This window comes from Carlito syrichta, unplaced genomic scaffold, assembly GCF_000164805.1.
Source record: "Carlito syrichta isolate Samal-C Ts95f unplaced genomic scaffold, Tarsius_syrichta-2.0.1 Scaffold313372, whole genome shotgun sequence".
Taxonomy (NCBI): domain Eukaryota; kingdom Metazoa; phylum Chordata; class Mammalia; order Primates; family Tarsiidae; genus Carlito; species Carlito syrichta.
Genome location: NW_007257468.1, coordinates 79,854 through 104,479, shown reverse-complemented (window position 1 = coordinate 104,479; position 24,626 = coordinate 79,854). Strand labels below are relative to the sequence as shown.

The following is a 24,626-nucleotide window of genomic DNA, read 5'->3' as shown; positions in this document are numbered from 1 at the left end:
TTTAAAACTCTTAACATTATGATGCAATTACTTGGTTTTTTTTTAGTCAAATTATCAGAATGAAAGCACAAAGACAACAGGGACAGTGTCCAGTTTATTTGCTGCTGTATTCTTAGGACCTAGAAAAGTGCCTGGCACAAAGGAATTGGATAAATATTGATTGGATGATTCATTTTTAGTATGTATAGACATGTGGGTATGGTTGAAGGAAGGAAACAAGGTGAACCAGATATGATTCTTATTCTCCGCATGATCGAGTTAAGTTACGAAGAAGACACAGAAACATAGTATAAACATTGAGATTGCAAAGAAGAAATAGCTATTGAATTAGGCAGAATGTTTACATTGAGTTTACACGAGCTATTTAGATATTATACATGCTAATTATGAAATCATTACACAGATTTGAATTGTAGTATATTTGAAGAGAAATAAGTATGATAAGTTGCAATTGTTCAGATTTATCAAAAGAGGCAAAGTATGAAGGGAAGAATTTAAGTAATAGAAGATATTTAGATCAATGGAAAAAAAGAATGGTGATGAAGAATGACATACTTTCTAGGGAAAATGAGCAGATCATTTATGAAGGAATTTCTGGACAATAAAGTTGAAAAAAATGAACCAAGCCAAGACTCAGAATTCAACCACCAACTGTGGGACATTGAGCAAGAAAGAACCTATATGAGTTTCAGTACTTTTATTTGTAAATTGGTAATAATAGCTAAGTTTGGCTGTTTCACAAGGTTGTTGTGGGGATCAAATGAATCAGGATGATTCTGAAATATGCATTAAGAAATAGGAGGATACAAATTGGGATATACATTATAAGTTAAATATATTCAAATTAACCATACTTGATTTAGAATAACAGGACTATAAGTGATGCCACCATTTCCTCTATATTCTAAATCATCATTTGAAGAACACATATTAATTAAAAATGCATTTTATTCAATAAATATTATCCTAGGTGCTGAGAAAACAAGAGTGAATAAAAGAAACAAGGAGTTACATTTCAGTAGGCAGAGACAGACAAAAATATCGATACCTGAGAAAACTTTGGATGGCATTTGCTACAATAGTGATAGTGATGGAGAAGGGCATTGCTGCTACATAGAAGGGTCAGAGGAGGTCTTTATGAGGAGTACAAAGACCTATGTGAGCCAAGACCTACATGACAGAAGTGCCAAGACCTACAAGCTGAGTTGAGGGATAATGTGATAGGCAATGGGACAGGCGGCCGCAAAGGCCATAAGCAGAAGGAGCGGAGTGTGTTCAAGGGACACAGGAAAAGTGGGTGTGGCTGGAACACCGTGAGGATAGAGGAAAGCGGTACGAAGTGAGGTCAGAAAGATATACAAGGGCCAGATCATAAAGGATCTTTGAAACCATGGTGAGAAAATTGGATTTTATTCTCAGTGTAATGGCAAGGCATTGGGGGTATTTTAAACAGAGATGCAATGATCTGTTTTACATTTTAAAGTAATATTGTAAATACATATGTGTGTACATATATGTATCTATACATAGATACATATATGATAAAATTCAACTGCTAGATGATAAAATAAACTCCAGTTTTCTTATTGGTAATACTAAAACATATATGTATCTATAATGCACATTTACAGTGTGTATATATGACTATCTAAAATAAAATATAACTGCTAGATGATAAAATGAACTCTATCATAATTTCATGCCATTACATGATCTATTGAGGTCTAATTAATAGAAAAAGGAAGAGGTCATTGTATATATAGTCACGTGTGTATTTTTTCCAGCGTTTGATTTTTTTTTTAAACTTTAAAAAATTTTTTTATTTTAAAATTGTGGGGGTACATTTCAGGGTTAGGTATACAAATATTCACTGTGCAGGTACCCTTGTGGATGAGGTGTGCCCCCCACTTTCCCAGGCAGATTTCCACTACTGTCAGTCCCACCTCCCCGGTGTTTAATATTTTAAAAGTGGAAGCAGTTTGGCATCATCTCCCTGTGCTTTTACTGGTATGTTAGACAATTGATAAAATATTCAAATAGCATTTATTTGAATATACACAATAGGGTGAAGATAAACTGTTAATTGAGAACACCAGTATTTTGAATGCCAATTCTGGTTCTCTCTTTAATTTGCTATATTATTTTCTTTTGTACTTTATTGTTATTTCTATTCAAAAATAAAAGAGACCAGCCTGGGCAGCATAGCGAGACCTTATCTCTACAAAAAAAGTCAAAATATTAGTCTAGTGTGATGAAACCCACCTGTAGTCTCAGCTACTCAGGAGGCTAAGGCAGAAGGATTGCCTGAACCCAGGAGGCTGAAGCTGCAGTGAGCTGTGATAGTACCACTGCACTCCAGCTTGGGCCACAGAGTGAGATGCTGACTCAAAAAGAAAAAAAAAAGAGCAGTAGTAAATATGAAAAGTAGACATTAAGAAGAAAATTTGCAAGTGTTAAGATGTGTAGATTTTGCTACAGAGTGTTTCAAAATTAATATTTGTACTTTTCTTCCTGGCAGCGCATATTTTTAAGAAATAATGAGCTGAATTCTCTTAGTGAACAAATCCCCGGTAGAGTAATTTTGGCACTTAGAGAAGCACGTTAACTGCTTTAAGTTCCCAAAGCTTCATCATTGACTTCTTTATTCCTTTAGAGCACTCCACCGAATCTGCTCCCAGAAATGCAGAAGCACAATGGAAGAATAAGCCGTTTTCTTCCGGCCTTTCAGTGTCTGAAACAATAGACGTATGAAATACTGTACACTTTCAATGCTGCCCAGAAAGTGGGACATTGTTTTGTGAAAATGCATATTAATGGGACTTTGATGTCAGTTTTAAAGAGTTTATCTTGTCTTCAGTGTCTGCAGAGATAAATACTGATCTTAAGCAACATGAAGCATATTCCTGTCTCCATAGAGCATTAATAACCACACAACCTTCTTTCTGTAGATTGAAGGACTGGCAACATTAATGCTGTCAGTGTCAGAGAAATGTAATCAACCTTTCTCTTTTCCCTCATTCCCTTTCCATCAGAAACAAGAATTTTAAAAAAAAGTCTATCAAGGTCCTTGGTCCTTCTTCTTCTCCTCCTCCTCCTCCTCCTCCTCCTCCTCCTTCTCCTTCTTCTTCTTTTTCTCCTTCTTTTTTAAATGATGATCATTTCTTGATCATTCAGAAGGAAACATCAAAAAACAAAGCTACTTTTGATAGTTCCTACTGGAATGAGAAAGATATGACACCTTTCCCTACATTTTCATCCTCAAAAATGATCTCTTCTGAAAGAAAATGATTTCTTTCTGAAAGAAAATGGTACAACTTTCAAGGAGCTGTGATTTTCCAACTCCTTTGATGAAGTCATCAGTACCTTTTCAACAGATGTTTCATATAGAATTCATGTCACAGATCTTCAAGGGGATTCAGAAGAAATGGATGATACCCCTCAGCCCCTGCCCTTGGGTGGCATAAAGTCTTACTGTGTTAGAAAAGACAAAAAGAACTCACATTACTTAAAAATCTTTAGAGATAATATGGTTGTAAGAGTTCAGGTTCTTGAATCAATCAGTCATGTGTACAAATCTTGCCCTCATTCATATATCTTTCCAGCTGTGAGATATGCTTACCTCCTGGAACCTCAAAATTCTCTTCAAAACAAAGATCATATTAGTAATCATCTTCTAGGGTTGCCATGAAGATGGATAAGATAATGAATCATTCATACAAAGTATTTATCTTGGTGCCAGGGCCCCAAATAAGTACTTTAAAAGCAGTAGTTATTATTTCTTGGTAAACACTGATTTAAAAAAATAATTATTGGCAAAACAAGCAAGTTTTTGTTAAAGTGGGCTTTAAGAATTATATCACACACTTATATTCACAAATTGTAAGTATGTACTATGTTTTCATTTTTCTTAATAGGCATTTTAAATTGCTGTTTGGCATACAATGTTGGTCTCCAAGAAGCAAAAATATTTTCTGGTCCATCAAGTGAACAGTTTGGTTATGTGGTGCAGCAGTTTATTAATCCTCAAGGCAATTGGTAAGAATATTTTCTTATTTATGATTTCAATAAAAATACTAAATAAATTTCAGATTTGACTCCCATTGCTTTTTCAAATTGGCTCATGACTATACTATTAATGGATAGCCCCAAAATATCCTTAAAAGAATAATCTTTTTTTGAGAATTGATAACTGTGGAATGATGATTCATGGGATGGTATAATGATACTTTTAAAAACACCTAGATAGAAAATTTTCTCTAAATACTTTGTAGCCAATTCATGATGCCAGTTTTGGCTATTTAGTACATACATAGGTAGGCAGATAGACTAGATAGATAAATAGATAGATAGATAGATAGATAGATAGATAGATAGATAGATAGATAGAATGATAGATATGTCTTCATTTCTTTCTTTCTTTCTTTCTTTCTTTTTTTTTTTTGAGTTGGAGTCTCATCCTGTCACCCAGACTGGAGGGCAGTGGCACGCTCCCATCCACGCAGCCTCCACCTGCTGGGTTCCAATGATCCTTCTGCCTCAGTCTTCCAAGTAGCCAGAACTACAGGTGTGCACTATTATGCCTGACTAATTTTTGACTTATGGTAGAGATGAGGTCTCGCCAAGTTGCCCAGGTCGCTCTCGAACCCACGGGCTCAGGCAATCCACTCACCTCAGCCTCCCAAAGTGCTGGGATTACAGACTGAGCCACCAAGCCTGGACTTGCCTTCATTTCTTAACATATAAACTGAAATTCCTTGAGCTTTGTAATTTGTCACCTAGTTAATGCTGTCTCTGGGTCATTGCTAAATGATAGAATTATTCCCTAAATTTTCTCCTTCAGCAAGATTTGTCTACTCACTTCATTCTAAGTCAGTTTTCCCCACTCTACGTGGTAAAGGGGTCTTACAGGTATCAATACAAAATTTACAATGGTGACTTTTTCTAGTATACTTAGGACCTTTTATTTTTGCTGCAAAGTGACCTCAGTCTTTTAATGCTGTGTGATAGTTACATTTGTAAACAATGGCCATCCTACCCAGGTGAAAAACAAACACCACCTTGATGGAGATGAAAAAATATATATCCATTATTGGCTTAAGCGTTTCATAATAATCATGCAAATAAGCCTAGGTAAATGAGATGATTCTGAAAGTTGTATTTAGGAAGAAGCACTGTTGCTCCTTTTCTGCCAGAGTTATTGCCCACTTGTAGACAGTGGTTCTGTCATTGGAACCTTATCTCGTTGCTGCATTAGAAGGTTTCAGACTGCCGGGCTCAGTGGCTCAGCCTGTAATCCCAGGGCTTTGGGAGGCTGAGGTGAGTGGATTGCCTGAGCCTGCGGGCCTGGGCAACTTGGCGAGACCTCATCTCTACAATAAATCAAAAATTAGCCGGGCGTGGTAGTGCATGCCTGTAGTTCCAGCTACTTGGAAGGCTGAGGCGGAAGGATCGCCGGAGCCCAACAGGTTGAGGCTGCAGTGGCCGGGAGGGGCCACTGCACTCCAGTCTGGGTGACAGATTGAGACTCCAACTCAAAAAAAAAAAAAAAAAAAAGAAGAAGGTTTCAGACCATCCCCACTCATCCTGGCACTTCAGATCCTGGATCTCTACTCTCTAAAACTCTTTCTAATGATTAAATGGGCTATTGTTAGCTTAACAAATAAGAACTATAATTTATAACCCTTTTAATGTATGAACTTATATTTGATGCTCTAAACAACTGAATTCAAAGAAATATTTAGACTCCAAGTTATTCACGTGTTGAGACATGCCTGTCTGATGAGGAAACAAAACAAAATTATCACTAGAAAAGGTAGTGTGTCTCAGAAGGCATCTTGGAGAAGGTGAGCCATGAGGTAGGTTTTAAGTGGTAGAGAGGAAGAGGCTGGAGAAAAGCATTAACTCATGTGAGTAGACATGGAAAACAGTGCATGTTGGAGACAATTTTTTTAGTTATCTGGAAGAGTAAGAACAGCGTGGTTGGAAATCCAAAGATTAGCAGTTACTGAAACCCTTTGGGATATGGGAGAGTGTTGCATCTCTAATAATTATCAAATTATGCTTTGACAATTATAAAGTGGTGAGGACCCAGAAAGATGACATGGTAAGTATGTTTTGACCTTGTAATCTAGCAGGTGAAGTGGCTAAAATGACCCACAAGTTGACAAGTCAACCCTAGTTCTTTCCCACAGATTCTCATATCAAACAATCCATTCAGCATTTCCACTTTAATGCCTAATAGACATATGAAACTTAACAAAAAGAACACAAGCATCTGATTTTCTGCATCAGCTAATAAGACTAAAAATTCTTGACTGCTGTCTTCCCATATCTTATCTATAAACCAGGCCTATTTACTCTAACAGCAAAATACCTATTATACCTGGTCATTCACATAATCTTTCCTGCTGCCACCCTGATGGAAGTCAATACTAGCTCTCACAGGTGCTGTGGCAGGATCTTCTCAACCTGTCCCCTGCTTCCCTTCTAACACCTCTTTTTTGGGGAATTTTTTTGTTTGTTTTTAGAGTTTTAGTGATACAAATGGTTTTGGTTGCATGGATGCCTTCTATAGTGATATGTTCTGGGCCTTTAGTGTACCTATCACCCAAATAGTATACATTACATCCGATAGGTAATTTTTCATTCCTTCTCCCCTTCCCATTCACCCCCTCTTCTGAGTCTCCAATGTCCATTTTTACCACTCTGTATGCCTTTGCAGACCCATAGCTTAGCTCCCACTTATAAGTGAGCACATGCAGTATCTGGTTTTCTGTTCCAGAGTTATTTCACCTAGGATAATGGCCTTCAATTCCATCTTAGTTGCTGCAAAATAAGTTATTTTGTTCTTTTTATAGCTGAATAGTATTCCACAGCATATATATATACCACATTTTCTTTATCCACTCATCAGTTGATGTGCATTTAGGTTGATTCCACATATTTCAATTATGAATTTTGCTGTGATAAACATACAAGTGCAGGTGTCTTCTTTTTATAACTTCTTTTCCTTTGGGTAGATACCCAGTAATGGGATTGCTGGATTAAATGGTAGAACTACTTTTGTTCTTCAATAAATCTCCACACTATTTTCCATAGAGATTGTACTAATTTACATTCCACCGATAGTGTATAAATGTTTACTTTTCATTGCATCTGCACCAAGATCTATTGTTTATTGACTCTTTCATAATGTTTCTGCCCCTCTTCTGCTGTCTTCACTATAGCCAGTGTGAACTGTTAAACACATGGTTCACGTCCTAGATTAAAATCTGTGGCTTTCCACTACTATTAAGATAAATTAAAATTCCTTAAAGGACCTCTCATAATCTGGTGTCAGTCTGTCTCCTCTGTACCATTGTTGACCCCTTCTCTCTTATTTTCTATGGTCTAGGGACCGTGTCTTTTGTTTGTTTCTTTAACATGTTAGAAGTTAAAGAAAATCAAAAGGGACAAGGAGTTGATAAGAACTATCAGACAATAGTTCTGGGAAAGTGAGAGAAAGCCATATCTCCTGTCTCTGTCCAGGATTTCCTCTAAGCACTCAAGACATTGTTAAAAGTCAAGTCAACTAGCAGTTTATGGTGAAGTTCTGGTGCTGAAAAGGTGATGTCAAGACCAGGAACATCAGATGTTTCTAAATCCTGTCTTGACCATCTCATAACTTCACTGAAAGATGTAGAAACACAGGACAGTGAATCTTAGGAAACAAGGCACCATTCTATTATTGACTGGGCTAGTGCTTTGAACTCCAGTGTAGAGCTCTCTGGTAAATTGTAGCATTAAACTCAAGGCCTTACTTCCTTCTAGCCTATACCTAACCATGAGCTGGTATGAGCCTACCCTACCATACAAGAGGAAGAGAAGAAAGAGCATCTGGCTAGTCTGACGGATTTAACAATATGGAGGTGAGAAGCAGGAAGGAAAGAGAACAAGAGTTGACCAGGCAAGCCTGTCTGGGTCCTTTCACGCAATGGTCTTTTCTTACAAAGCAAAGACACAGAAGAAGCCAAGCCACTGGCATGATCTTTTAATTCACTGCAGGCTGGACACTACATGCGATGCAGAAAGTACAAAATATAGACATTGGCTTTAAGATGTCTGGAGTTGAGTCAATAAGAAAGATTTATAAGTGGAGTAGGCAACCATGAAAACACAGAAGACATAACTAAGTGCCAACCCCTCGAGTTAATGGAGTTTGTGTTTAGTGTCATTAGCTACAATAACTTAGTATTAAAAGCTAATTTTCTCTTTCCAAAGCCTGAGATATTAGAGGGATAAGGTTTCCTCTTGACCTCTGTCATTAGTCCAACCTTGCCAAGGTGCTTTGCCACAGAGGGCAGGGCTGTGGCCAGGATCCAGGTGAATGGGTAACTCCATTACAGTGCTAGTGTGAGCCACAGTTAGGACAGGCATCCCTCACAACTTTCAGACTCAAGGAAAATCATATGAAACTTGGCATCCAGAAATGCCTATTTGTTTTGACAACTGGCCCTGTGCCTTTCTCCACTCCTAATTTATGACAATTGCATAGACATTATGGAAGTAGCAGATGTGGAATGAACTGTTTAAACATTAATTTTCCTTCTGATACTAATCAGGTTAACTTTGGCACAGAAAGCAGTATGACTATGAATTCCTTTAATAAATTATCGAGTCTTTCTCTCTTGGATTTATTTTATAATACACACACACACACACACACACACACACACTCACACACCTTTATTTTCTTTATTCCCTTGCTGCTTATTGTTAAGCTACTATTTTGATAACTTTTTTCTCGGCTTACTTTGATTTTTCTTTACAATTTGTTTAAGCCATGACTCTATCTCTCAGGCCTTTCCTTTCCTCTGACAACTTGCAGAGTTTAAAACTCTAGTCTGAGTTTTCTTAAATCACACTCTGTTATTTTAAAAATACAATTCTAGTTGTTCCATGTGTGCTGTGTTTCTCAGAATTTACAAGCATATTTTACATCAAGATCTACCAGATTTTAACAAAATAATCTTGATTCTTTTGCTAGTTTGATGTATTATACTTTTATTACACTGTGGACTTCTACTATAGAAACAGTGGTGATAGAACTTTAATAATTCTTGAGACTTTTTTACCATCTCAAGGGAGCAGGATAATTTTAAAAGCAAGTTGACCTACTAAGCAGAGCACTAGAGTAGTTCTCTGGCTGTACATGAAGCGGTGGTCTGGTCTCCCATCAGTAAAGGTGGAGGGCCATCCCACTCAGAAGCCCTAATTTACACACAGGATGTTCCAATGTGGATGATGCAATCCTTATCACAAACAATCTACAAAGTTTTGAGATATGTTTAAAATAATTTCCTGGAGTTGCAGTGATATGCACTGTTTCTGTTTGTTTAACTTGAAGGCCAGAAAAAGTTGAGCTCATTATATGACTCAAAATCCATAGTAAACTGTAATCACTTATGTGATGAGGACTCACTGAGAATTAGGGGATTTTCCAGTTGTAGAAATGTATTTTCTTGTTCTAGTGAGGACTGGTGCATTTTTTTGCCTGAAGAAGAGAGGAGAAATATAATGAAAATGTTTTTTAAAAATCCATCTACAGATAAGGTTATATTACAGTTTTTAACACTTTAATTAAGCAAAATCTTAATAAAGCCCTGTGTGTTATGAATATAACAGATTATCATCCACAGATGTGTCTATAAGAAAACTTTAAATAAAAAATAAAAGAAGAATACTTAATTTTATAACAAATATCAGATTATGTCACACGGTACTTTGGTAATAACAATACTGCTATTTATTGAGTACTCTTTCTTTACCAAACACATAATACTCATAATGACTCTAGGAGCCTTATAAAATTATTATCCCTTTTACAAATGAGGGGACTGTGCCTTAGAAAGGTTAAGTGATTTACCTAAGATTATAGAGCTATTAAGTAATAAAGATAGAGCAAGTTAGTCAAAATAGAGATAAGATGTTCTACACATATGGAAGTATTTTTTGTAAGTATACAAGGATAGGAGTGGCAGGATGTAACTCCATTTAAAAATTATATTTTATTTTTACTTAAACTTTGTAAGGTAAGATAAATTTTCAGAATTTTGAGTTATAAGTTCTGTTACAGAATTTATAATGTGACTCTTCCATTGGTTTTACCCTTAAGTGTTACCTGGGCAAGGATGATGGTTACCATTAATCCTCTCATCCTTTCATAGGCAAGGATTCCTCATATCAGTCAGGAGCCAGAGCATAAGGGTTTACCCTAAACTTCTCCATCATTCGCCAGATGACCCTGGGAAAGGCAGTCTCTCTGGAGCATAAAATATGCCATCTCTACCGAACCGGAGTGCTATGAGCACCTTGTGTGAGAATAAAAGTAAAGCACTTCAAAAACTAAACCACTGTGCATATGTGACGTGTTCTTATTAGCACTTTTAAAAAAGTTACAGGAAGGAATCAGGTTTTTATAACTAGATCCTCCCTAACCCTCCCTACCCCTCAACTATGTCTCGTCTGTCATGGAATAGGTTTTATGCATATGGGATTAGCTTCAGTCCATTTCTTCTTGGCCAAGAATGCTATTCTCATCCCCTTTCTAAAATAGACATGTTTTTGTCTTTCATTATGGCCTTTAAATATTAGCCAATGCCATCCTTTATGTCTTTTTTCAAAGATAAAATTATCTCGTCATTAGATTGTCCTGGCAGTACCATTTAACGTGCTTACTTTGTTTATTCACAGAGTTTTCTTTTTTTAAAAAAATCCATGACATATATATTCTTTTTCTTCTTCATCCATTAGTTATTTTTACTAACTCATCACTTAGGCAAAGTGCTGACTCTTTAAAGACATTTAGACATACAGCTGTAATATATTCTTATACTTTTAAAATTGAAAAATCTGTGAATATTTTAAAAATAATTATTGTGCTATTGCTGTGTAATTAAACCATTACTAACCACTATTAATACAGGTGTGCAAGGCAGCATGTCTCCTACCAGCATTGTCTTTCCCTTAGCTGGCAGTAAGTACAGGGTAGATGGGGAACCAAGAAACTTCTAGAAACTGGCCCCCACTATAATGTCAATTCACCTTCATGTGTCACCTCATACTTGCTGGGGTTTTTTTCCCCCCTAAATTAAAATTATATTCATGGCTAATTTTTTAAATGATTTATACTATTTACCATAATAAAAAAGACACTTTAAACATCCCTGCTCTGACTTGCTTCTTGCCTATCCCTTTCTCTACTCTGGACACAACTTATATGTGCACCTACAGACACATGAACACACATACATACCCATTGTTTGTGACTTGCACATGAGATATATCTCCTGCTCTGGAATGTGTAAGGTCTTCAATGATCTGTCAAAATCTTCCATACTTCACCAGCTAGTCTTATAATTTTAATCTTTCTTTTGTGATAATGTCTGAATGTCTGTTTCTGAATAAATTCCAAGTACAAAGGTAAATGAGACATGCACACACAACTTCCTAGTATCAGGTTGTCTGAGATGTTTCCATCCAATTCCATCTAAAGAATGATCTGGGGAATGCTAAGTAACACAGATGGAACCTTTTGGTGAATTTATTTATGGCTGATATGATGGGAAAACAAAGAGTATCTCTTCTCCAGAGGAGTTCTAAGTGAACGTGATACGATAGAAACAATCAGGGATTTGGACCAAAAGAACATGGGTGCAGATCTAGGCCTTTTTGCCACTCAGACGCTTAGAGTCAGTTTCTTTACATGAAAACAGAAATAGAACACTTGATCTCACAGAGTATTTATAAAGATCAAAGGAGATAATGTACATAAAAAGTGCTTTATGGACTGTGAAGCAGTTTGCAAATGTTGCTATTTCAACTTTTATCATTGATGAAACAACCATCTGCTGAAGCACCTTGTTGAATGGTTCTGGCTCATAGGCAATGCTTTATGAAATGTAGTGGTCTTAAAATCAACCCCCCCCATTCCTGGAGTCAGCCTCAGAGGAGGGATTGTATTATCACAAGGATTTTATTTTTTTTGAGTTGGAGTCTCACTCTGTATTTCAGCTTTTGATTTTAACTTCAGGAAAACTGTACATTGGATGAGTTGAAGTAACAGAATCAGTTTTTGTTGAATCATTTGCTTTTAGTGTGAAAACTAAGTTTTAGGGTTTTTATGAGGCAGAACAATAGGATTAGATGTTATAACAATAATGAGGTTAGTGGAATTTTTATTGTGAAACTGAAAGGCATTAAGGGTTTAGCCATCCCATTATCTGAAGAAACAGTGATGACAGCCTAAGAAGTCTAAGACAGCCTAATAAGGCTTAAATACTAAAATTGCCTTCATCATATGCCAAATAGTTTACCCAAGAAATTTATAATAGCAATAGTTCCTAACTAAGACCTAAAAAATGAACTCTCTTTACCTGTCTTCCTCCTTCTCAAACACATGAAGGTGAATTCTTTCCATCTTAAACTCATTTTACATTTGCTAGCAGGAAACAGGTAGCCATTTAGAACTCACCAGACACTTTCTGTTGTTGATGGCCTGGATCTACACAATTTGAGGAAGTAGTTATATTAATGCACTACAAGCTTTGACAATTTTCACCTGCATGTAGATATTAGGTGCGATAGCTTCTAATCCCAAGGAAAAGATTCCCTTGGATGTCTGATAAAATTGCAAATTTAAAATATTTCAACTAATCTTCCCATCACAAACTCTTGCCCTACTGATAGCATTCCCCTTATCTGACGATGGTGACCTCTTCCTTTTAGTTTATCAGCCAAAAACCTTGGGGTCATCCTTGACTCATTCATTTATCCATTTATTCTAGACTAACTCAAGAAATCCTGTTGGCCCTACCTTCACAATATAAAATAAAACCATGCTCACCACTTCTACCAGCCCCATGTGAACACTCCATCATCTTTTACCTGGATTATCGTAATCACCTTCTAAATGCTTCACTTGCCTCATTTTTGATCCGATACAGATATTCTCAACAGCGCAGCCTTCAAAATCCTTCTAAACTATGTCAAGTCATATTACGACTCTACTCAAGAGTCTCCTATGGCTTTTCTCTCAGAGAGAAAGCCAGGGCCTTTTTATTACATCAAGTACTTACTTGATCTGGCCCCATTACAGCCTAACCTCATCTCCTACCACTTTGTCCCTCACACACTCTGTTTCAGCCACAGGGCTTTTGCGATTGCTGTTCCCACAGCCTGGACAACTCTTCCATCAGTCTTAAGGTTCACTCCTTCAAATTTTTACTTAAATATCACTTTCTTAGTGAGGACTTCCTTGACCATTCAAACAAAGATCATGCCGTTTGCTGGCCAACACTGCTAACTCTAACCTGCTTGCTTCTCTTCCTTGTTAAATTTATTATCTATTTTCTCCCACTAGAATGTAAGCTCCATGGGCCCAGAAATGCTTGACTGACTTATTCACTAACGTATCCCCAATGCTTAGAATTTAGTCTGGTGCATATAGGTCTGGCCACTATGTACAGACTCACAGGTTGCATATTGTACAAGGTCAGGGCACACCATTCAGGAAATGGTGACTCCTGGAGTTGTGCAACATATCAGCCCCTAGGAGCTCAATAAAGATTTGTTGGATGGAATAAAACAAAATGTTTTGCCCTACTATTTTAGGTACTCCTCTGTCAGTAATCTCTGGTAAACTCCCTTGTATTGAAGGAATGCTTGGAGAGTTTAGAGACTCACAGACCAAAGGAAGGTATTTATAACAGTCACTGGATTGTGGGTTTAAAGCTCCCCTACCTACACCACCATAAATACTGTTTACTAACTAAACAAAGTATTTTGAATTCCACTGGAGGTGGGCAAATTGGCTATGTTTTGGAAGTCTGTGTAATCACTATTTTCCCACAAGATAATTGAACAGTAAGTGTTATTTAAAGTAGTCTTGGAAGAATTCCCAGTTTCACTGTAGGAAAAGAGAAGTTTATAGCTTGGGATTTTGTTTTGTTTTGAGAATCAGCACGCATGACTGTTCATGCAGCTCTTTTGTCTAGTTGAGATTAAGTTAAATCTGTTACTTCAAAGCAGTTTTGCCATAGTTCAACAGGCATACCCACCAACGTATCCTAATCTTCACCTTGGTAGCATTCTCTCCCGGTGTGTCGCTTCCTGCTACAACTGATTACTTAAAATTTTATACGGAAATATGCCAGCCTCCCTCAGCTTCCTGTCTGATTAAAAGAATGTCCCAACTCCTCCCTTGTAGTAGTATGACTGGTGATGTCATAGCCTTTCCTGATAAGTGTGACTCTTACTCGTCAGGAACCAGGATTTCATTTCAAGGCCTTAGGGTGAAGTGAGGAGGGGAGTCTGCCGGAAGCTTTGCCAATAAAGGAGGTGGGCCATGGTTTTTGCAATCTCCTTTGTAGTCACTGACATGACCTGTAGGCTACTTACTAATGTGCTTCACAACATTTAAGGAATGAGTCATATGTGATGAGGAAGCCCTTGTTGTCCTTCAAGAATCACCAAAAGGATCTGGTTTTCCAGTGTTTTCTATTACCTTGTGTTAAGAGTTTATAGCTTAATGTTGTCAGAGTTATATTTGAATGGAGTCTTTCAGAGAATTTCAAGTGTTTTCACAGTCTTCCTGTTCAGTGGCACTCAAGTGTAGGTGCCTACCTTTGTCTTTTTTCTGTCTGATTAACTTAGTAGGGCCACAATTCTCACAGAGGTAGTTGTGACAAATAGTGGTGAGTTAAATCCTGAGTTCTTTGATGAGGTGGCAGGAGGTGAGAGGTAGAGTGTCCAGGGAATACTATGCCTACAGGAAATAGCAAATAGTCTTTTGCACCTTCTCATGGAGACAGCAGATAGCTTGTGTGCAGCTGGATGCTATGAAGAGCATAACACTTAAATTTTTGGTCCAACAGACTTATCTTTTGTTTCTTAGTATGTCTACCCTGGGCTGTGGTAAGGATGGATGGAGATGTGCATAATTGAAGTCGCCTGAGTTACCACATTTTGTATTGTTTGACAAAGTCCATTCTTACCTGCCATTGAGAACAGTATAACCCAGTCCCCACAGTATAGATGTGACTTCCCAAGACAGCAGTTGCTGGTGTCCAATCTGCAACCCCCTCAAACATCACCCAGCCACATCCCCCTTTACACTAAGTGTGACCTGAACCTCAGTGTCTAGTTTCTACTACATGCTAGTTCTAGAACCCAACCCACCTGTTCAGATAGTTTTCCTATTTGAGACCCTACATGCCAGGCCTTGGTGTGGTTAAGAAGAAGAATAGCCTAGGGGTTAAGAACTTGAGCTTCAGAATTGGGCACACTTAGCTCTCACTAGCCATGTGAACATGTGAAAGTTGCTCATTTCTCTCTGTCTCAGTGGTTTCATCTGTAAAATGCAGATAAAGTAGCCTTAGAATTCTTTTGCACATTAAATTAAATAATGTTTGGAAAGCCTTATACACATTACCACCTGTTAAAAGACTTGCTATAATTGATAGGAATTCCCAGCATGCCAAGGGGGCAGAGCCTCCCTTCCTATAATAGTTTCTTGTTAAAAGGTGCTGCTTTCCTTTCTACAAATACTACACAGTCAGCATTTACTTGAAGAAAAAAACACAATTTGATGCATAGTAGATATGTGGAGACGAACCAGAAATAGGTAACAGAACAGAGACAGTATAATGCCCTCATCTTAACTTGGCTGATTTCCTTCATTTCTTTCTTTAAAAAATTTTACTTAAAAAAAATGCTTCTCAATAAGAATAGAATTTAGAATTTTATACTCAGTGTTTTCTCAACCAAGAAAGTTCTTTTAAATAATGATGTAGAATCATGTGTTCATTTGCTTGCCCATTTGGTTTTGTTTTGTTTTGTTTTGTTTTTGTTTTCACTCTTTCATTCAACAAATAGTTATCCAGCCCTCATGTATCTTTTCTCTCTAGTGGGGGATTTAGTCAGAAGGAAGGCAGTTACAGGGCAATGTGACTTAAAAACAAATGGAACAGAGAAAAGTTAGAGGCTATGGAAGTACTTAGGAAAGCACCTTGTTCAGATCTGGAAGAATCAGAGGGACTTCCTGGAGGACGTGGAGTTTAGCAGGGGACCTAACTAAGGAGCAGAACTTTGCCAGGCACTGAACAGCATGTGTGAAGGTTTGAAAGCAAGAGAGACCCTGATTTGGAGGAAGAGCTGAGTTCAATATGACTGAAATATAGTTTCATGAAGGTACATGGAAAGAGACAGGGCTGGAGAAGAAAATTGTTGCCAGATTATTTCTTTTTTACACTTTTAGATGTATCCAGCACACAAAAATCAGAGGTCATGCTGTGTAGTAGCATTGTGAAATAAAGAATAAGGACTTGCATAGATGGAGAAAATCAAGTTGCCAGATGACAGTTTTCCCAGTGCAGAGTCTTCATGAGGTTCCCAATTTCTTGTGCACTATGTAAATTTGAAGAACATCAGATATGCTCAAACATGCATTCCGAATCTTGCCACTGACTCCCTCCTTCCATTACAGTGAATATTGGGACTTACTAATGTCCAACATTAAGAAATACACCTTTTTCAAAAGCCTCAAATGCCTGGTATTATTGTAATCCTGACTTTAGATAACCTTTTATTATTAATTTTTTGTGTTTCAATAGTTTTAGGGGTACAAGTGGTTTTTGGTTACATGAGTGCATTGTCTAGCAGTGAAGACATCTGGGCTTTAAGTGTAACCGACACCCCCAATAGTGCACATTGTACACCATAGGTGGTTTTTCCTCCCTTGCTACCCACCTCCCCCTTCTGAGTCTCCAATATCCATTATACCACTCTGTGCCTTTTTAGACCCGTAGCTTAGCTGCCACTTATAAGTGAGAACTTGTGGCATTTGGTTTTCCATTCCTGTGTCTTAAGTGAAGTAACACAGGAGCATTTCAACAGGTAAATATGCTAAATTATCTGCACATGAGAAGACAAACATCCTTCAGTTCTAACTTGAATCAAAGTTAGAATGCCTATAAGATAGTTGTTTGAGAATAATTTTGTAAGATAGCAAGGGGAGAAGCTTATTGCTGAGCTATTGACTATCTTTCAAAATAATCTGCATTTTCCTCTTTCCATGATTGTTCATGCTATTTGTTCTGCTAACAATGCTTGGCTAAAACTTTCATCCTTCAATGTTCATTTTTGCACCCTTTGAGCATTTTAATGATTGCTCTGCAAGTGAACTGAGTCATAGCTTTCAATTCATTTGTATATTGTATTGTTTGTCATATATTTTAAAACAGTTTTACTAGACTTAGAAAAGTGGAATCTATTAGTCTTTTTGAATCCACTATAGCACTTAGCATGGGGCACATGTTTAATGGATAATGAGAAAATATTTATACAAAAGGTTCATGAAAGAATTTAAGTTTCATAGGTAGATAATCTAATCTTTCTCAGTTCTGACAAAAACAAAACCATTGAAGCATATATGCCTCCTTATTAAGTGAATACTGGTGAGTAATTAACCTGCAACAGTTTCTAAGGATCACATTGATACATGAGCTCTTTCTGCAGTCAGAATTATCAGGTGAATGCTTCTGCAGGAAAACACATAGTCTCTAGTTTGAGAAGTTCCGTAGGAAGTGAAACTAACCCAAGGAAGGATGTGAGCACCAGCCTCATCCTGTATTCTGAATATATACGTGCTGTTACACATATCGAGAGCTCCATAATATATTTGTTGAGTATTTTTGCTGGGTATCCCCTTATAAAGACAATAAACATAAAACCACTTAGATGGTGTGTCTTCTCTCTAAATGAGTTAACATATGAAAATGCTTAGGGCACAGAAGGCACTCAACAAATGTTAGTTGTTGCTCTTGGTTTTGATATCATTTCATTCTTTAGAGCAATGCTGACAGATACATGACCATTAGCTACTGGGGGTTATTGAGCACTTGAAATGTTACTTGTCCATATTGAGATGTGCTCTAAATATAAAATATGCATTAAATTTCAAAGACTTAATAGGAAAAACAGAATGTCAAATAGCTCATTTAATTTTTAGATTGATTGATTGCTAGCTTTGAATACATTAAGTAAAATATATTATTAGAATTAATTTCACCTGTCACTTTTTATTAATGTCATTGGAAACTTTAAAATTACATATGTGGCTCACATTTGTGGTTTGCATGATATTTCTATTGGACTGTGTTGCTTCAGAGAGAACTCTCAGGGTATTTGACAAAGCAGTGGTATTGCAAACATTCAAGTATCATGATCAGCTAAGAAGAAAGAAACCAGGCCATTTATAGCTGAACAAATATGAACTATTCCCTTTTAAAAATTACAATTAAATGTGTTTTTTACTGTTTGTGGTCAGTTTCATCTTTCACAAACTATACTTAATATTTTATGTCTAATGAAAAGAAAAATTATTTCTAGGTTACTGGTTGGTTCACCCTGGAGTGGCTTTCCTGAGAACCGAATGGGAGATGTATATAAATGTCCTGTTGATCCATCCACTGCTACATGTGAAAAACTGAATTTGCAAGGTAAGTGTTAATTAGCAAGTGATTTTCTACAAATAAAATAATCTCATATGTTATATACCCAACTGAAAAATAACAAAAACAATCATCGTTCTGTCTTAATATATATATATTGCCTTTATCTCTTTAGTCATATGGGGCCCGATTTTGTCCAAATGTTTAAAACACATTGGAGATCTGACTTAACAAGATGTATGGGAAATGTGCTGCCTACTGGACCATCTTCCCCCAGACCGTGGACTGGTTTCCATTAACATTTAGGATGATATTGTTAATTACTTGAAGAAATCTGAGGTCATCCAGATTTCTCTTTCTTCTCAAAACAAACTGTTAAGTATGGAAACATCTGTACAAGGACTGAGTTTGGAGGTGCCAAGAAACACTCTGTATTTCTGATTATGCCTAAAGGATTGCATTCTAAAAAAAAAATCCACAATTTGGAATTATTTGCTGTTTTAATTATCCACATCTCAGGTGCTTTCTATTAATGCAAAAAACTTACTAAAGGTGCAAGTGTAAAAACTAAATTAGAGACATATCCATGTAGTGTTTCCTGATGCAAGGAAAAAGTTATTCAGTTTGATTATTGTCACATCAGCATCAGCAGCCTTAAAAAAAATCAGCACTAGGAGTCATAGAGTTCCCCTGAAGAATTAAGGCATGAATACAGAGTTATAAAAATCAAGGGAAATAAAAGTTTTTTTTAAAAAAAAGATGAAGAATTGGAAACAAGGGCAGACGTGTTTCTCACACATCTCTGTATACTAATATCTGTACTAATTTCTGCCATATAATAAGGGTGCAATAAACATTTTCAGTGACATGGAAGAAATATGAGAGGTGTTAAATGCTACAGAGGCTGAAGGGGACAAAGACTAAGCAAAGATCTTCAGCTTATTTAAGGAGGTTGTGGGTGATCTGGATCAGTGATCTACAAACATTTTGAACACTCACCATGTTCAAATATATATAAGTCAATGTATTGAATATAATTATTTTCATACATTACAATTATATTTAATTATAACTACATATTTAATTAAATGCATACTTATGTATAAAATAGATAAATATAAATATATTTTATAATGAAATATATATAGCTAAAGATGAGTATTCAAGATTTTATTATGTAGTTCAAATGTTTTATTGTATTCACCCTAATATATGTTATATATATAACATATATATTATATATATACTAATATATAATATATTCACCCTTGATTTTTTAACACATACCTAATGTATATATTTTTATTATTTTTTAAAGCTATATACATGTACTGGCATATTATTCTCCTAATAACACATTCACATAAAAATAAATGTAAAAGGATTTTTAAAATACATACAAAAGTTTTAATATTTTCTTTCCATACTTTATCAGGTCATATTTTGTGTAAATCGTCTAGAGTATACGTCTAGTAATGTTGTGTGAAGAAAATAGGTAATAAAGAATTTAGGTTTGTGTGAGTAGTGAACAAGGACAAGGAGTGAAAGTCAACCTCCATTTCTAGAAGTCGAGTAGTACAGGAGACCTGGAAAAAACAACTATTTGGGAGAGCAGGGTTAGAAGACTTTTCTAGCAAAAAGGAGATAATTCTATTTGTAGGGAGCATGGCAGGAGGTGGTAAAGAGGGAGTAATTATTAGTTAAGGATAGAGTTAACTGGGTGGAATTAATGTCATCGATGCTTGGGAATATGACCCTTAGAAAGAATGATTCCTATTCTAAGACACAACAGAAGGAGAGAAAAGGCAGGAGTTCTAAGAATACTCTTTCCATCATCACAAGAGAAGCTGAGATGACCCTGAAAGTGTGGTTTGTCTTCTCTGTAGTACACAGGTTATCACTGAGAGTGATGGGACCTAGGTGGAGTTTGGAGGTTTTAGAAGAGTCAAGTTTTACAACAGCTACTGTGGGAAATAAGGAAAGGAATCCAATTAAGAATAAATGAAAGTGGTAGTGCTGGTTTGACAGAGATTAGGAAACATGAGGGAATAATGGTATTATTGAAAATTGCCTCAAGGAAACGCCTTAAGGATCTGTTTTACCAATCAAGAGAAAATAAAACATTAGATAGAGCCACTATGACTTTGGAAAGAGCAGAGCTGACAAGCGGAGGACCAAATCGGTATCCTCAAAAGTGTTTTGTTTGGCCAGAACATTATTAAAAAGTTCAGTTTAAATGCCTGTAGGTCATGCTGTCTCCAGAGTTCACTCCCTGATGTCTTATTTTCTGCAACCTCACACATTAAAATGAGCTGCTGAATCACTGAAGGCATCTCATTTCTCTACATTTCATCATATTGTTCAAGCACCTGTACTTATGACACTAAATTCAATGCTATATATAAACATGGGTGTGCCTATTTGTCTTTAATAACTTTAAGTAAACAGTGAAGATGTAATATGTAATCACTTTTTAAAATCCTTTTCCCTTTGAAAGCTTCAACAAGCATTCTGAATGTTACTGAGATGAAAACCAACATGAGCCTTGGCTTGACCCTTACAAGGAACATGGGAACCGGAGGGTTTCTTGTGAGTGTTGACTTTTCAGATGATCATTCTTCTCTAAAAAGTCTGTAGTCAGTGTCTTCTCACCATCCTTCCCATCAGACTAAAAAATCTTGAGGTTTAAAGGCTTACAGCTTGCTTTTTGATAAATTAGGCTATTTGGATACTCAATATTGGATATCCAAAATAATCTGTTGTGTAGACTTTTTAGGTTATTCAGCAAAACCATTGCCATAGGACATTTTAGAAGAAAAGGTTGGGGGGGGAGGTGACAAAAGGAACACTGTTTTGTTTTGTTTTTTTGTCCGTGGAAAATGTGCTAAGTATTTGTTAATAACAGCAGAATCCAAGATCTCATTTCTCTGTCCTGTAGGAACTTTCAATACAGGTACTTCTAATTCAGAAAGTAGTTTCTAAAGCCATAAAGTGTTTTTGTTTTCAATCATTTCCTGTAACTGTTGACTAATCTGGTATTATTTAAGGCATGGCATAGTCTCTCATCTTATTTCACATCAGTGTTTGCTTTCATTTAGTTATGAAAAGATGTGAAATCTTCACAAATCAGTGAAATAGAATGCCTTATTTAACAAGTGATCTGGGAACAATTAATTGGTTAATTATTTGCATATTCAAACACACTTTCAAGTGAATTAAAGTGCTAGAAAACTAGAAAAAAGTTGAAATTTTCTGAAAGAAGGAAGAATTTCTGAGCTTGGAGCTAATAAGAGAAATAATATAGGAAATTGCTGAAAAGTTTTGACTATATACCAAAATGAGAAACTACACACCAAAAAAAGTTTAAAGGCAAATAAAAACACAATCTTATTTGAACTTTATAGCCAATTATAATTGTTTTAGAAAATCTAATTTAACTTTATATTAGTTTTATCTATACCATTGACATGCTTTTTTAAAAACTTATGTTTTAAAACTGTATTATTCTAAAAATGTAATCAATTCTGAGCAATGTCATTCTATTTTTACTAATAGATATTAGTATTTTGATGACTTTGCTGTCACTAAGTAGACTAAATATTGTTTATAATATGTGCTAACATCAGTGCATAAACAAATACTTAAATGGATCTTTGTGGTTTATAATATTCCAAAGTCTTTATATTAAGGTTGCTTTCATTTTTTTTTTTTTTTGCTTGTTTGATTTTAAGGTTGGATAAATCAGAAGGAGGAACATATTAAGATTTAAGGATTATAGAATGTGCTTTGATGTTTTAAATCTGTAACACCAGATAAAGTTAAAAAACTGCAAGAGAATTTGAGAAATTAATTTAACAGTCCATATAGCAAGCAGAAAGGCAAGGAGAGAGAGAGAGAGAGAGAGAGAGAGAGAGAGAGAGAGAGAGGAGAAAGAAAAAAGCCCAAGTTTCCTTTACATACTTAAAAGGTCAAAATTATAAGATACTCTTGAGAATTATGTGGAAAAGACTGACAATCATCACATTTTTTTGAGCCTTCTTAAATTCTGGGCTTAAAGCAGGAATGTAGTTCTGGCATTAACAATTGGCATATTCTAATTTCAACTTCATAATGCTGTTTTCCATTGCTTTTTAAAACAAAAAAAATCTTTTCTTGAATACTTCATAAGTTATTTTTCAAGACGATGTTTAAAAAACCCATAGGAATGGGGATAAAGGAACCAATAATTGCTATCTGTTATTTGATAAACTAACCAGAGGTTATAATAATGATTTTCTCCTAGCTAATTGACAAAATGAACCAGTTTTATAGAGGGAAAAGTATGCTTTGTTCATTGAGTATGAAATATGACCACAGCTGTTTCCCCTTTGAGCTACTAATAGTTAAACTGGGTTAAATAAGTTTCCTTTTATTTTTCCAATTGCTTTTTGCAAATCCACACTCTTCTTTTCAATTTTAACAATTGACCCATAGCTTTATATGTCAAACTTTGTGGGTGTTTTTTAGGCTTTGACTAGATTTCTTTTTCGTACTTGTCTCCTTTTTCTTCTAGGGATTTTAATATTACTTAATCTAATGCTTCCCGTGTGATTTAATCAGGTGTTCTTGTTATTCAAGGACCCCTGTAAAGGAGAGAATTGGGGTTGCATTAATGGAGATATTAAGAATTGGAGTAAGTATGATGAGGGCAAGGCGACAAGTGGCAACCAGCTTTGGTGACTGAAGTTAATTAGGAAGTGGAAATAGGGGGTGTGAAGTCTTCAAAGTAAAGAAATATGTTATAGCAGAATTAAAAACTGGCAGTCAAAAAAGCCTCATTTGCATTTGCTCAGCATATAGAGTGATTTTTAAATGGAATTTTCACACAAAATTTGTGCTGTCTGACTCTCCTTGAACAATTGGGGAATCTGACAACACAGTCTGTTTCACACCAGTGGATGGGCAGGAACCACAATAGCCTGTACATGAGGCATAGGTTCTCCAATCACCTCACCCCAAACTCTCTTCAAGGGATACTTCCTGGACCTTGGAGGCCAATGGGTTTATGGTTTCTGCTGAGCCGTATGAATACAAGGAACTGTAGGAAATTGAGGTTCAACAATGACAATAATGATGCCAGCTAACAATCATGTAGCACTTGTTACTTACCTGGTACTATGCTAAGTGTTTTTTGAATCTATGAACCCATTTAATCTTCACAACAACCTCAAAAAATAGGAAATATGATAATCCTCATTCTCCAGATGAAGCATCTCAAGCTCAGGTAACTGAGAGGCAAAACAAACAAACTTTGCACACATTCTCCTCCTGGATTTTTCCTAGTTTGGTTGGTGACCTGATGGCCTCCTCCCCTCACTGATACCTGCCTCTGACAATCCCAGCGCTCCTGCTCCTGGAAGTCCTGCTTTTGGGCAAAGAGCATCTGCCAACTTTCCCATCACTTCTGCTGGCCCCAGTGGACACTCACACAAAGGCATTTGTGCCTTGTTAGTTTCCAGAGTTTGACCATTATTAGTATCTTAGAAGAGAATAGAAATGATTTCTGAGTTCCACAATGAAGAGGTAGAAGGTTAGCAATTTTCATCTGTTTCCCTTTATCCTTTTTTTCATTTCTTTGAAGACATGTGGTCCTCTGTGGGCACAACAGTGTGGCAATCAGTATTACACAACTGGGGTTTGTTCTGACGTCAGTCCCGATTTTCAGCTCTTGGCCAGCTTTTCACCTGCAGTTCAGAGTAAGTAATAAATGCACAGATGGTCTGAGCAATGCCTTACAGTTAAAGGAGTTGGGAGGTGGGTTATTTATCAGCAGATACCACCTATACCCTCCTTAAGTCTCATATTTATATGGGTGTGAAGTTTGACTTACTTATGAAAATTTGTTTCTTTTATCTTTTCCTGTATAGCTTGCCCTTCCTTCATAGACGTTGTGGTTGTATGTGATGAATCAAACAGTATTTATCCCTGGGTCGCAGTAAAGAATTTTTTGGAAAAATTTGTACAAGGCCTAGATATAAGCCCCACAAAGACACAGGTATGGATGTCAGTGATACATAAACTAGCCCATGGCTTTTATTCTGAGAATATATTGTTAGATATGAAGTCTTAATTTTTGTGTTTGCAAATCTCCATTTGAAA

The 24,626-nt window shown here is 36.3% G+C and overlaps 1 protein-coding gene across 1 annotated transcript in view; it reads left to right on the top strand.

Annotated features, from left to right (window-relative positions):
• The window catches only part of ITGA2 (integrin subunit alpha 2), a 101,714-nt gene that overhangs the window by 30,639 nt on the left and 46,449 nt on the right, over window positions 1-24,626 (top strand). The window contains 5 exon segments of the mRNA XM_021718725.1: window positions 3,915-4,035; window positions 18,427-18,536; window positions 20,986-21,077; window positions 24,109-24,223; window positions 24,395-24,522. Coding sequence (XP_021574400.1) covers window positions 3,915-4,035; window positions 18,427-18,536; window positions 20,986-21,077; window positions 24,109-24,223; window positions 24,395-24,522 — 566 coding nt within the window.